The sequence below is a fragment of the Gadus morhua genome, chromosome 1 (genome assembly GCF_902167405.1).
Source record: "Gadus morhua chromosome 1, gadMor3.0, whole genome shotgun sequence".
Classification (NCBI taxonomy): Eukaryota; Metazoa; Chordata; class Actinopteri; order Gadiformes; family Gadidae; genus Gadus; species Gadus morhua.
In genome coordinates this window covers 53,062-68,689 of record NC_044048.1, presented here as the reverse complement: position 1 = coordinate 68,689, position 15,628 = coordinate 53,062, and the positions used below count along the sequence as shown (strand labels likewise).

Here is a 15,628-nt window from a genome sequence, read left to right as displayed (position 1 = left end):
TTTTTTAACCCCCCCCCCCATATCACTAAACATCCCCGTCAACGTGACCAATCCCCACCATATCCAGCGTTTTGCCTGCTCCTTTTGCCTTTAATTTTTTTTTTCATTTCTTTCATTCATTATTTTGTTAAATTTTTAACCCTTTTGGGTTATTTTAGGCTATTCTTTATGAGTAGCCATGTCACAGTCTGCACAAATCCCCCCACTTTCTCTCACACATTTTTACGCAAAAAATGTCTGGACTGTCCCGTTTTATTTTGGCCATTTTAACATCTTTATTAATAAATAAATTAATCTTTATTAATCACCAAACTAAGAACATAAAGGCGCAATGCGTTTTAATAAAACGCATCCAATATACGGAATGTCCGATGGTGACGCCACTGAGGCTATAGTAGGCTAACGATGCTCTTAGCGTCCTACGAGTACCCCTGGAGTACTCGTTAGTTACGAGCGTTTTCACGACGTTCGTTACCAACGATGCTTTCGGGAAACGCGGTGAAAACTCTACGATGCCCTTACGACGCACTTCACGATCAACTTAGGCTAATGACGCTTTCGGGAAACGAGGCCCTGAGCAGTTGCTGCTGTACCATATGTTGTTAGTTTGTTTATTAGATCACTCTAACTGTTGTTATTTCTCTAATTGGAGTTACGTTAGTGGCTGCTAGTATTGTTTCTTCCTCTCTAATAGAAGTTACATTAGTGACTGAAGGTTGGGCTAAATCCCTGATATCAGAAGTTTCATTAGTCTTAGTTGCATCTAGAGTTGAATTTAATCTTAGTGGTTACCAATGAATTTATCCCATTATCTCCATCTGGAGGTTGATCTACTTTATCGGTGGCTGTGGTTACATATACTTTGTCATTATCTGAAGATTTTAGTGGATTGCTTTGATAAATTTCAACAACCTTACCCGGTTGATTTTTGATGACACAAGGGTCTTCTGCTTCTAATGTAAAATCGAATGTTCTGTCTGACACTGCTTTAAGAAATATATATTCTCTCATATCTAATTTATACTTTCTGTTATAATCTCATGTTTTTCCTGACGTTACTGTTAAACACCATTTCATTGGTTTAGGTTGGATATGTACTTCACACCGATTTTTCCTATGCGCTTGTTCATAATTCTGGCGGAAGGTTAATGCACATAACGGTTGGTTACCTGACATAACAGTAAACACAAATTCATTAACTTGGTTCTGCGGTAGTATCTGAGCATATAAGACTATTTTCCCTTTCTTGTTAACTATTCCTGAATGAGGTCGGGCCGGATTGTCCTGTGTTTCTCTCAGGCTTCCTTCAGTACCAGCCCCTGATTCCTGGCTCTTCCAGGTCTGTGTTGTCTCATTTCAACTGGCCCGCAATGCAATACAATTTTTATATTTTATATCTTCATATATGCATACATGAATAAAAAAATAAATAAAAATAAAAATATATCGCCCGTCATTAGTTTTCCGAGAGAGAGTCCTATGTCCGAGTCAACGTCAGGGTCAGTGAATACAGCATGTGATGTACGTACCACTGCATTGGGTCGGAGTGACTGACACATGACAAGTACCGACACAGACAAGTGATGCATCATGGCGACTGTCAAGAAAAGGAAGGTGGACGCAGAATGCCGCGTATTTCAGGAAAAATTGACAAATGACTTTTTCTTTGTTGAAGTGAAAGGCAAGCCAGTGTGCCTAGTTTGTGGCGAGGCGCTTGCGGTGATGAAAAAGGCCAATTTCGAGCGCCATTACAGCTCGAAACATGCTAAACTCGACGAGTTGAAAGGACAAATGCGTTTGGATAAAATTAACGCTCTTCGTCTGAGTTTGGGTGCTCAACAAGCAGCTTTCACACGGCCACACACTGACAAAGAGAATATTACGCGTGCAAGTTTTGTGGTGAGTGAACTGATAGCCACGAAGCTGAAACCTCACGCTGAAGGAGAGTTTGTGAAGGAGTGCCTCATAGCCGCCGCGGAGCTGCTCGCGCCCGACAAAGTGAAATTATTTTAAAGCGTCAGTTTGTCCCGGAGAACCGTTTCAGAAAGGATTACTGATATGGCGCAAGATATTGAAAAAACACTCAAGAACACTGCAAGAGACTTTGAGTATTTTTCTCTGGCCTGTGACGAGACAACAGTTGCTGTCTTTGCAAGCCATGCATGGCACTACTAAAGGTGAGGATTTGTTCAATCAAGTTATTGTGGCCATGAACAATTTTGAACTGCCATTTGAGAAGTTGAGCGGCATCGCCACTGACGGAGCTCCCGCAATAGTTGGCGCGCAAAAAGGATTGACTGCTTTAGTCTGCTGCTTTAGATCCAAGTGATTTAGTTGTATGCCACTGTATCATACATCAAGAGAGTTTGTGTGCACATTCCCTGAAGCTTAACAATGTGATGAAAACAGTTGTGTCCACCATAAACTTCATTAAAAGCAGAGGGCTGAACAACCGCCAGTTCAAGGAGTTACTCAGCGAGCTTGAGTCAGAGTATGGTGATCTGGTTTATCATTGTGAAGTGCGATGGCTGAGTCGTGCAAATATGCTCGCACGGTTTTATACACTGCGGGAAGAAGTCAGACGCTTCATGGAGATGAAGGGTAAACCTGTCATGGAGCTCAGTGATGGCAAGTTCCTCCGTGATCTGGCCTTCATTGTGGACATCAGCAAGCACCTGTCAGAGCTAAACATCAAGCTGCAAGGTCCCAACCAGCTCATCAGCTCTCTGCTTTCAAATGTGAAATCATCTGAAGTGAAGTTAAGGCTGTGGCAAGGACAGCTGGAAAGGGGAAACACTGTGCACTTTCCCACCCTACAAGAACAAAAGCCTGATGTTACGACTGAATATGCTGGTGAGTGTGCAAAACTCATCCAGGCATTTGATGAGAGGTTTCATGATGTGAAAAATATACAAAAGGAACTCGACGTGTTTGCGACACCATTTAATGTGCAACCGTCTGATGTGCCAGACAACCTCCAAATGGAAATAATTGATCTGCAAAACAACAACGAGCTCAAAGCCAAGTACCACAACCTTTCTCTGCTGGACTTTTACAAACTGTATGTTCGTGCTGAGGATTTTCCCATCCTGAGGAGACATGCCCTGAAGTTTGCATCTCTGTTTGGGACAACGTATCGCAGTGAACAGTTCTTTTCAAATCTGACTCTTGCAAAGACTCGCTTCCGCTCGAGACTGACTGACTCAAACTTGGAAAACCAGCTTCGAGTAGCATCATCATCACTGCCAGCTGACATCAGACGCCTTGCTAGAGAAAAACAGTTCCAGCCATCACATTAGGTGAGTCTAGAAATGCAGCAAACATGAGGCTTAGTAACACAGCAGTTATAGACTTTTTTTGTCTTTTTTTTCATCTTTATTTATGTGTTCATAATGGTATGGCCCTCTGAGGACTTTGGAAAAATTGAAATGGCCCTTGATGTGAAAAAGGTTCCCCACCCCTGCCGTAGAGGATCAGGAACAAGCTCCCCATTTTCAGCATCATCATGTGGCTGTTGCTGGCTCGGCTTGGTCTGGTCCTGGGGCAGCTGGTCAGCCCCAGGCGTGTCTGCATCTGGCCTCTCACCCTCCTCCTCACGCTCATCCCTGGCTATGGGTTGAGCGGCTTTTGTGCAGTGGTTGAGATGAAACCACGTGGCACTTCCTTCCACCTGGATGGCTGTTGGTGTTGCGTTGGTGACTTTGTATGGTCCTTCTCTCCTGGGCTCGTTCCACTTTCTCCTGAACACCCTGAGGTACACTTCGTCACCTGGCTCCACCCCTCTTGGTGGTTCCTCCTCCAAATCTGGAACTCTGTGCTTCTTTCGCTGGGTTTACAAACTTATGTACAGCAGTTAGTTGTTCAAACATATTTTCCTTAATTCTATTACTCTAATGGAAGTCCCTTATGGGACCCTCGAATGTTAAGTGAAGGCGTGGGTTGACCCTTAAGCATTTCATGCGGGGTTAGATACGTCGTTCTGTTAGTTTTCATGCGATAACTCATTAGTGTCAGCCGTAGTGCATTAGTCCAAAGTTGACCACGGCGGGGGCTTGACTCAAAATCCGTGCTGGTCTGACGGAATCACTTAAATTGTCCGTGATGTGGCTACGGAATTGGCTCCAATGCAAGTAAATGTCACTGTTATTCCGTGGCTCGCACACGGATCCCCGTTTCAACGAGCGAGTCGACCACGGGCGCTTAACTCAAACTCTGTGGTGGTCTCACGGAATCACTTAAATCGTCTGTGATGTGGCCACGGAGTTTGCTCCAATGCAAGTAAATGACACTGTTATTCCGTGGCTCACACACGGATCCCCGCTTCATCGAGCGAGTCGACCACGGGCGCTTAACTCACAGTCCGTGGTGGTCTCACGGAACCACTTAAATTGTCCGTGATGTGGCCACGGAATTTGCTCCAAGGCAAGTAAATGACACTGTTATTCCGTGGCTCACACACGAGAGAGAGAGAGAGAGAGAGAGAGAGAGAGAGAGAGAGAGAGAGAGAGAGAGAGAGAGAGAGAGAGAGCTTCAAAAGGGGTGTGGCAGAAAGTAGAGTTCACCCTATGAAGGCTATGTGTCAAAACCACAAAGGGTCAATGCTTTGTATTATGGAATATGGATACTACAATTTTGGCAGAAGATAGTTTGGTACACACTCTATTATGTATCGTGCTCACGAAAATAATCTATTGAACTGTGTCCCAGAGCACGGTTGTCTGACTTATTTTGTGCTACACATAACACAAACCATATCCTCTATTTTATTCGACTACAGAAGGGGTGTGCGCTGGTACAGGGTACCCTCTTATTTACGTGTCAAAACAACATATGCATCAAAGGGTAAATGTAGTATTAGGGATACTCTGATATCCCCGTTTTTTTTCAGCAGACCTCCTCAAATACATTTCGTGCCTATGCTCAGGAAGATTAATAGATCGAATCGTGTCCCAGAGCATGATTGTCCGACTTTATTCGTACTGCAGAACAAAATGTAAACCCATGCCTTTTGGATGGGAGCGTTTCTCAGAATATAAACAGGTATAGGCTATATATAGTATATATATATATATATATATATATATATATATATATATATATATATATATATATATATATATATATATATATATACATACATATGTCATATATATATTTAATTATTTATTTATTATATACAGATCACCAGACCTCCTCAAAGCAACAAAAATGGTTAATAATTAATAATTTACTTTGGTAATCAACATTACTCTTTTTATTTTTTTAATCGCTGTCCGTTGGCTAATTACGTCACTCTGAGAGATGCGCACGGACATACATGGTAGTGACACAGCCTATAACCTTTTCGGGAAAGCAAAACATCAAGCTCATTGATTTAACGAGCTATGTTTTTTTTTAAATAATTCATTAAGTTATCATGTGGCAGAGGTCATTCATCTTCCTGAGTGTTTATTCAATATTTCTGGTCATTGAAATGCTCATTGCTTCCTATTTGTGTCTAGTGTACCCCCCCCCCCTCCCCAACCACCCACCCACCCAATATATTTCTTTAGAACATGGTCTAAATATAATTATGAGCCTTCGATTGATATCCAGACATTTTTTGCGGAGACACATTCCTGTTCCCCACTTGTATTGGAGTGAACGGCGATATCTACTTCTGGGCCACATGAAATGACGGACCCGTCCACAGCCCGCTGAAGCAGGTGCTATACCAGGCGTGGCATCTGAGCACTGTTGGATTCCGGAACATTGTACTGTTTCTTGGGGCTTGGCTTGGGTCCTATAGGGCTCTACCGGAAGTGGCGTGACTTCGCCACTTTGCAGCTTCACAGTTACACGATCGGTAAGTATCTCTACCACGTGTAATGTGCAATGTTAATTTCTTCAAAACACCAAACAAAGTTGTTGCCATAAGCCTACCTAACTATTTTTTTGCGTCATTTAGGTTGCATCGTGAAAGTTAGTTTCAGTCTGTTATGGTGTTGCAAACATAGATATATTAACTAGATGCCTCGTCCGCGCTGCTGGCCAATGGAGTCGAACGTCACCACTAAAGGCCATATTACCACAGTAAGCTGCTCACCCATAACATTGTGTTGGTAGTGGTACACATACTTTTTAAATAACCATAACTTGCTCAATTGTCAACCGATTTTCAAACGGTTTGGTTTGTTATAAACGTGATGTAGGCTAATTATGACTGCATGCTTTTGATAGAATAATGAAAAATAGAATAATGTTCCAAAATATGTACAATATTATAACCACGTTAATAACGTTTGTAATAAACCAAACCGTTTGTAAATCGGTTGAAAATTGAGCAAGTTATGGTTATTTTAAAAGTACATGTACCACTACCAACACAATTTTATGGGTGAGCAGCACCTTACTGTGGTAAGATTGCCGCCTATGGTGACGTTCTAGACCAGCATTAGGGCGAAAAGTGTATTTTCCCCTCCGTTTTCCTTGGCTGCGATTCAGAAATATCTCCGTAAAGATGGACTCATTGCGAAAACGCATCGCTGGTACTCCCTTTTAATGTACAGTTGGTAATTACATTTACCCAGGGGCTGTATTAGAAGCTACAAAAATAAGGTGTAGGAAAAGCAAGTCGAATAATGTTATACTAGATACCATGGATTGGTCACAAATATCAGTCTAGAAATAGCTGAAATGTTTTTTATTACACTACAGGATTATTGCCTTTATTACAACTGAGTTGAAAGACTGAAAGTGTTGTTTTATGGTTAAATCTCGCTTAACTTAAATTAAGGAATTTGTCATTTTTATACAATGGTATTTCTAATGATTTTTTTCTTTTTTATGTTTACAAAAAAACTTAAACAATGGCAAAGGGCAGTTTAAAAAAGGCATGCGCTGCATGTCAGGCCCCCATATATAATGGGTTTAAAGTATGCCCCACGTGCAAGGCACCACAGCCGCAAAAAATGAGGCTAAAAAAAAAACTGGACAAGTTTCTAAATCAGAAAGATGCATGGGTGGCCAACACCAAACGTAACCAGGTCACCTCCCATCTTTTCGATTCTGGTAAGTAACATTACCATAGTACTAATGTTAGGTTAAGAATGTGGCGCCAACATCAGCTCTTCTATAAGTAAAAGTGTGCCTCTGAGTTGCTATTGAAACATACTGCTGTGGAGCTTGTGTCTCCATATATCTCTGGCACAATTTATTATTGTTTTTAAAGTTTTCTCTATTTTTTCAGGTCGAGAAGATGAATGCATTGGGCTGGAGGCCCATCCTCCTTCTTGAATATCCTAAGAAGGAGGCAAAGATGGTCCTCCCAGAGGGGCTTATTTCTGGTGTTGGGGAACAGAAATGTTTGGATAATATAAAATAAATGTACAGCATAATTGTAGAAGGTAATTTCACATTTACTCTGCAGTATAACGTCTCTAAACCACCCCAATTCTGAAAAATGTAGTACACTGTAAAAATGTAATTACATCAAATAACAAAATGTACAAAAAAGGATTATGACAGATGTATGTTTACTTTGCATCACTCCTAACTTTCACATTTTGACCTAATTGTAAGTTCTTTGTGTTGCTTTTGTCGTAGATTAATCGAGATTTAAAACACTTAGACTAATTTAAGAGAGAGAGTAAAAGAAATCGAGGGGTCCGGAGCAAGAATTGAAAAAGACTTTATTGTGAAGAAAAACAACAACGACAACAGTGGGTTTGCAGAGTCACTGGCGAACATAGACTCCAGCTCCTCTTTATGCACATACACACATACAAGAATTTCTTTGTTACAATGGAGGTTCCCTTTGTTCCAATGGGGTTTCCGCCCAGTCAATCTTCGTCTCAGCATGTTATCAACCGCGCCCTAGTCTGAGGTCAGCATGGATTGACCTCGTTAGCCAAAATGACCCAGGGCTGACAGGCTGAGGTCAACATGACTTGACCCCGCAGTTCCCAGGACATTTGTGTTTACCATCTGCTCTGAACAGACTCTGCAAGCATCTTGTGGTTTCCACAATTAAAAATATAAAACCTATTAATAATCATGGTTTACCATAAAATATACTCACTAATTTCTACCACACATCCCCCCTTTGTGACTACTAAGATCACAACAAAAACATAACAGTCGTTTGGGTCATATTTTGCACTACATTTGATCATCATTAAAAAACCTTTGAACATGTTCAGGAATCTCAACCTGGTTTAAGGCAAAAAAGATCTTATCAAATGTCTAACATGTCTAACTAGAATTCACACATAACACAGTATTTTCAGCATGCATTGAAAATTAGCATTTCAGAATATATGACATAAAAATATGAAACTCAAAAATGATGTTTCAAAAAATAAGTAAATAATAGAAATTAAAAACTAAAATTGTCAAGAAGCTTGCATGGATTTGGATAGCTCTGATTTATCGTCATTTACTGGTATACTATATAACGTGGGGGTTTGGGCACCGTAATCCAAGTTGCTTCTGTTTGCAGCCACCATGCCCTGGAACCCATTAGTCCAAATGTCCATTTGTTCACACTGTCTGAAATGGTTGTGGTTCCCATGGAGAGAATAGGACCTCCTTCTGATGTCCGATTCTCACATTCCGGTCTCCTTTCTAGTGTCACTCCAATCTATCTCCCCGTAGAGCATCCTCCCCCACTCCCCCGACTCCTCTATGCCAGTCACCATGAGGGCCATCTCTTCTTTTGATAGTACTGTTGTCTGTATTATTTCACCCTGAGCAGTCGCTGCTGTACCATTCGTTGTTAGTTTTATTATTAGATCACCCATGACTGTTGTTATTTCTCTAGTTGGAGTTACGTTAGTGGTTGCCTCTCCAATAGAAGTTACATTAGTGATTGCTAATATTGTTGTATCCTCTCTAATAGAAGTTTCATTAGTCTTACTTGCATCTACAGTTGAATTTAAACTCTTAGTGGTTACCAACGAATTTATCCCATTATCTCTAACCGGAGGTTGATCTACTTTATCGGTGGCAGTGGTTATATTTATTTTATCATTATCTGAAGATTTTAGTGGATTGCTTTGATCAATCTCAACTACCTTACCCGGTTGATTTTTGATTACACAAGGATCTTCTGCTTCTAATGTAAAATTAAACGTTCTGTCTGACACTGCTTTAAAAAATATGAATTCTCTCACGTTCAATTGATACTTTCCGTTGTAGTCCCATGTTCTTCCTGACGTTACTATTAGACACCATTTCATTGAATCAAATTGGATATGTAATTTACACCGATCTTTCCTATGTGCATGTTCATAATTCTGGCGGAGGGTTAATGCACATAGGTGTTGGTCATCCGACATAACAGTAAAACACAAAGTCATTGACTTGGTCTTGCGGTGGTATGTGAGCATACAAGACTGTTTTCCCTTTGTTGTCAACCAGTCCTGAATGATTTTGGGCCGGATTATCCTGTGTTCCTCTCTGGCTTTCTTCAGTAGGCCTACCACCCCCTAATTCCTGGCCCTTCCAGGTTTGTGTTGTCCCCGTGGTTTCATCCTTCCTCGGGGTCTGTGCTTGTGCCAGCGGAATCTGGCACAACCCGTAAAGGATCAGAAACAGGCTCCCCGTTTTCAGCATCATCATGCTGTTGTATCTCTTGGCTCGACTGGATCTGGTCCTGGGGCAGCTGGTCAGCCCCAGGTGTGTCTGCGTCTGGCTCCTCCTCCTCACGGTCGTCTCTGGCTTTGGGTTGAGCAGCTTTTGTGCAGTGGTTGAGATGATACCACGTGGCACTTCCTTCCACTTGGATGGCTGTTGATGTTGCGCTGGTGACTTTGTATGGTCCTTCTCGCCTAGGCTCGTGGTCACCTGGCTCCACCCCCCTTGGTGGCTCCTTCTCCAACTCTGGAACTCTGCCTTTCTCTTGTTGAAAAATAAGCCTGTGTATGCCAGTTAGTTGTCCCATATAACGTCTTAATTCAGTTTCCAATTGTTCTAATGGAGGTCCTTTATGAGGCCCTCGAATGACAGGTGAAGGCATGGGTCGACCCGTAAACATTTCATGCGGGGTTAGATGCGTCATTCTGTTAGTTTTCATGCGATAACTCATTAGTGTCAGTCGTAATGCATTAGTCCTTTAATTTAGTACTCTAATTTAATTTTGTTAATCTTTGTCTTAAGCGTCCGATTCCTCTCTCCACCATACCTTGTGGTTTGAGGAATGTAGACACAGCCTAATCTTTGTTTGACATGCAGATGTTAAATCACTTGTTTGAGTGTTTTCTGACTAAACGCTGCTCTGTCGCCTGAGCTAATTTGTGACGGAATTCCAAACCTTGCCATGACTTCTCTAGTCAGAACCTTGATTACCGTAGCCGCACTTTGGTCTTCTGATGGGACTGCTTCTACCCATCTGTTGAACACTGTTTTTTCAAATATTTCACACTCATTTAGCTGGATGTCAATCATTGTTTGCAAGTATGGTGAAGAAAAACCTTGTTTTCAAAAATTTTCCTAATACCTCCCCCCTTGCGCAATGGTCAAAACCATGCGCAGTAAATGATAAACAAATCTAATAACGCCGTTGGTGCACCCAACGTCGAAAGTCTAACCTTAAGCATCAGTAAACTGAAACCAATCTTTTGGGAAGGGAAATCGAAACCAGTATGTCCAAATCCAAAGCCCAATATGGGTGGGTTTACCATCAGCCGCCTGAAACCACGCTGTTCCAAAGTCATGCACTAAACCGAAAAAACGTACATGCGTTAGTGGCCTTCTATACCACAAAGGTAAAATAAAATGAAATAAAACGCGACATGCCCCGTTTCAAGACGACCTCTGCTGTCAGAGCTGACATATCTGACTCCTGTTGTTCCCCCTCCACCTTTCATCAGCCGGCTTTCCCTTGCAGTTCGTCACTACATGTTCAAGTGAGCCAGTGCTCACAGTGACTCTGCCAAGTAATCGTGACTGTGCCTGAATTAGGTTGTCCCGGGTTTCAAGGTGGGATCTTACCCGTCGTTGGCTAACCAGCCTTCCATACTGGCTTACTGCAGGATGCCGTACCTGGGATACGATCAATCCCCACCTATATGGTGGTATAGATCGCAGAGTGGAGGGATGGAGACAGAGTCTTCAGCCGCATCTGCCTTATGCAGCCATATGTGTGCGTAATGAATACACATCAGGGTGACTATAAAACAAAAGATGATTTATCAGAGTTAAAATTATTAAAGTGTTGCAGCAGTATTAGTGGCATTTGAAGGTAAACCGACTACTTCCGAATCCAATTTGACAACATAGCATGTATGACTCCTTCCCAGCAGATGTAGCGTCAATCCACCTATTGTCCTTAACTAGGGAGATGTGAAAGAAAACAAAAATCACAATATTAAAACTTGCATTTTCAATATTGGGCGACTCACTTTTGTCTTAACCGCTACTCAAAATCACAATTCTCTTCATAATCCTACCCGATTGCCCTTCACTATCTATTTAAATTGGACGACCTAATTAAACCTTTTATTCTACCTATTGCTTGCATTTAGTGTTTTCCATATTCTGATTCACTACTATACCAAACCCAAATCCTCTATGTTGATCTTAGCTAGTTTATTCAACACTGAATTGATACATTGTTTCTATAGTAATTAACCATATTGTTTTATCTGAAGTGTGCTTGGGTATCCCCTTGTGTACTCTGTCACTCGGAGTAGGAGAGGATTCTCCCCTACCTCGGCAGCCCTGACACACACACGAGAACAGGTTCACACACACCCGTTCTTATTTTATTTTACTTATTTATTTTAAATTACATTTGTCATTGTGGATAACCTAAATTAGAAATTTGGATAACGTTTTATCATACTTATTTGGTCTAATTTTTAAGTATTGCCGATTGTTTTTTCTAAATTATAAGATCACTTTTAATAAATTGTCTATTACTTATCATAATCTCGAAGGAAATATTTTATTTGTGTTGTTATCTTGGCACCTAGACCTCGTCAGGCCCAAGCACCAAAATAACATCCACCTATCCACGCAGAGTCCATGGGTTGGGTCTGCTCCTCCTTTGATGAGTCACTTTACCCTGGCGCCATTGAACCCATTGACTCCTCTGGAGTGTGGTGTGCAGACAATTTTTTTAACGCTAATTGCTCATGTTTTGGAGTCTAGATAATTATCCCTAAATCCTGTAATCACCATTTAACTTGCTCAGGGACACATCAACACTCAGCTAGGAGGAGATGGGGATCGAACCAGCAACCATTCGGTTACAAGACACCCTCTACTTCCTGAGCTAAACCGACCCCCAGCCTCCTCTCCGCTGATTTATTACCTCTGTGTCGGTCCGCGTCCGCCCTTTTTGCTTTCTTTACATTCCCCTCCCTTCTTCAGACACCTTCTCCCTCTGATCCAACCTTTTGTCTCACCAGTGCTCCGTGTACCAAGATGTAATGATCTATACCACATGGTGTTCCGACGCGATGCAGAGTCTCCAAGAGCCACAGAATCACCAATCCCAGTGGTGGTTCTATGTTTTCTCTAAAACAGTGGACATAGGTTACATTCAGGGACCAAATACAGAGTACATCCAAGCACACAAATAATCTATTCAGTACAATGCAAATTCAGTCTCTTTCTCTCTGTTGTTTCTCTGTCCAGCCCCCACCGGCGGGTTTTCCTTACTTACGTTCCTTCTCTCTAACTTTCTTTACCTCTTTTTATCTACTTCCTTTGCTTTCACAAATCTCCATAACCATTTTCACTTTCAGTAATCCTTTCTTTTCCTTTCTGGTTTATTCGTTTTTGGACACACCCCAAAACTAGATTATTAATCTTAAAAGGCCATCGAAAGATATCATTCTCCCAAAGAAAATTCTAACCGGAAAGCCTTCTCCAATCTCATCGCCACTTCTCGTTGCCAATCCACACACTCTTCCTCTTCTCTGTCTCACTCTTCACAAATCACTTCATCTGTCCCCTCTAACTCAACTCAATGCCAACTCTTTCTCACTCACTCACTCACTCACTCACTTATTCGCTCATTCACTCACTCATTCGCTCACATATACAACTTAAAATAAGAATTCACAGACTGTCATCCTTGGAGCTGTCATAGGTATTAACTGCGTGTGCTCCGAGAATCCCAACGTTTTGGTGAATTTTCCTGCCAGGGGGAGGTGTGAGGCATAATTTGGACCTACGCAAGTGTAAGTGGCTCCAGTGTGGGCCATCAATGGCGTGCCTCTATACTTTATCAGAACCTGCAGTATTGGTTCCTCATCAGCTTGTTTTGTGATTGCTACAAGCTGACCCTCCCCCTGTGGATTCTCTGGGCACCCCTAGTATCCCTGACCTACAAAGGGACCCGCCCGTCCCTGGTCGCTGTTACCCTGTCCTTGCTGTGGTGGAAAAGGGTTAGTTAAACAATCTTTCTTAGAATGTCCTTCCTGGTTGCACCCATAACATATTAAAGGACCTCTGCGTTGTCCTTGGGATCCTGGTTGTTGATTGTTTCTAAACTGTCCTTGGGGCCCCTGATTCTATTTTTATTTGTGAGGTTCCCATAATTATGGATGTGTACATGTGTAACAGGTGGAGTAGGTGACAGTTGGCTCTGAGGCTGTTGTACTGGGAGAGAAAATGCCAATCTTGGATATTGGTTTTGAAGTGCGCCCTGCTGGGCGGCTTGCGATATTACAGCAGCTGGTTCTAAAACACCTGCCTGTCTCTTCTTATCTCTTTCCTTCCTTGTGAGATCTTCCAGCTGAAGCTGATATAGCTTCCTCTGAACCTCCTTGCTTTGTTCCTGTATTCTTTGTTTATTCTGACGATATTCATCCACTGCATGAACTAAATGGTCATTAAAATCTCTATGAGATCCTGATGTAGACAGTCCAACCACATCCTCTAGCTTGGCTTTGATTTGGCTGGGTAGTGTCTCTATCACAGAGTTTCTAAACATGACAGAGAACACCGGATGGATCTCAGGATCCTCATCCGTCTCCATGCGCCATCTGTCTACTTGGGCCTGCAGGTAGGATGCAGGGTTCTCTGTGTCACCAATAGGGAGACCTCTCATGTTTTTAGGATCCATACGGACCGGGAACTCCCTCCTGAGTGTGGCCCACAACGCCCCTCTGCAATGATCAAGTGTAGTCTCATCATACTTTCCATCCAGTATATTCAACCCTCCATTCCTCAGTACAAACTCCATCTTGGATAACCCCAACACTCTTGCCAACAGAGCTTTCAGGTCCCCCACTGCAATTAGCTTTCCCACTGTGAGCTCCTCAAATGTTCTAATCCATTTAGACGCCCCGTTAATTATGTTAGGGAGTCTAGAAATGACCCCCTCTAAGTCCTGTGAACCCCACGGTTGAAAATGGACCTGTTGTCCTTCGACTAGAATAGGATAGTTCCCTGGAGAAGTTTCGGGTGCTTTTTCTTCTCCCTGTGATCTCCTTGGTCTCCCCTGTGTTTCGAGTGCCAGGGAGTCCCATAATGCTGCACTACAGCAAGGCTCCTCTGGCCCTCGAAACGCACAGAAACTCTCTTCCCCATCTCTATCACTCCTCTGAGCCTTCGTTCTCTTTACTGATCTCTTTCCTCTCCTTTTCTTTCCTGGAGAAGGCCCCTCGCAAACCTGCTCATTGCCATCTTTCACATCTTCATTACTGTGCTCAACACCACTTGCCCCATCTTCGTCCTCATCTTTACTCTCACTAGAATTAATGTCAGTATTGTTACATTTATTATCTCCTTCATCTAGTGTGACTTCCCCTTTAGATTCTACGTTGTCTTTTAGCAATGGGTACAACGGTACTAGTTTGTGCAGCGGTGACTCAACCGTCAGAGGCAATGGTTGAGCCTTGTTGTTATTAGCAATTATATCTCCCGCCACTCTCTGTAATGTTCGCCACCTCTCTCCTTCCTCTAAGAACAAAGCTAGTACTAACTTTTCCCTGTCCCTCTTTGCTGAGGCCGTTTTTCCACTTCTGTTATCTATGTAATTCCTTATTACTACCTCCATGTCCCTATACATTATTGGATCAAAAGTCCCTTCCATGGGCCATATAGTGCCTGATCCTTCTGTCCTTTCTTCCCATTTCTCAGAGATCTTTTTCATCTCACCTTTGAGCAATAGACGGTCTCTACTCAAAATCTCTACCGCTGTTGGTGCCATTTTTAATTATTTCTTTATTACTTTATTTATCTATGGTGAAGTACACTATTTATTAATAAAATTTATTTGAGTTTATTCTACTAGTTATTTTCTATACTTTACTATCTCTAAGCTACAAATGTGAACTCTTCCCAAGCGCTCGTCTCCCTCCCGAAGGTTGGAATGTGGCCCCCACCCTTCACTGTTATCTTTAACCCCGGCCTGCAGGCTCCTGCTCGTCCCCTGTGTGTTTGCTCGTGCACGTGCAGTTAGTCAGCGCGATGTCAAAGAAGATTTACACATTTATTCAATACTTCAACAAGTTAACTATTCTCTATCCGTCTAGTTTATTTATGATATCAACTACTTCAAACAAATTAACTATTCTCTGTCCGCCTAATTTATTTATGACAGAATCAACAACAAAAAATGAACCGGGTCGTAAAAACCTCCGAGGTGAGTTAATCCTAACACGACTTAAATACAGACAATAAGCCGGTTCAT

At 42.1% G+C, this 15,628-nt stretch overlaps 1 protein-coding gene across 1 annotated transcript; it reads right to left on the bottom strand.

Moving 5' to 3' along the window:
- Positions 1 to 10,101: 10,101 nt before the first annotated feature.
- Positions 10,102 to 15,059, bottom strand: LOC115536824 (uncharacterized). Its single transcript, XM_030348281.1, has 2 exons — positions 12,296 to 15,059; positions 10,102 to 10,369 (listed from the first exon to the last, which is right to left on the bottom strand). Exon 1 carries the CDS (start codon positions 15,026 to 15,028, stop codon positions 13,430 to 13,432), a length of 1,599 nt encoding a protein of 532 aa, XP_030204141.1. The 5' UTR covers positions 15,029 to 15,059; the 3' UTR covers positions 10,102 to 10,369; positions 12,296 to 13,429.
- Positions 15,060 to 15,628: the final 569 nt, after the last annotated feature.

Bases quoted from the DNA above. Each gene is read 5' to 3' on its own strand.
- LOC115536824 (XM_030348281.1), bottom strand. From the start codon at position 15,028: ATGGAAGGGACTTTTGATCCAATAATGTATAGGGACATGGAGGTAGTA.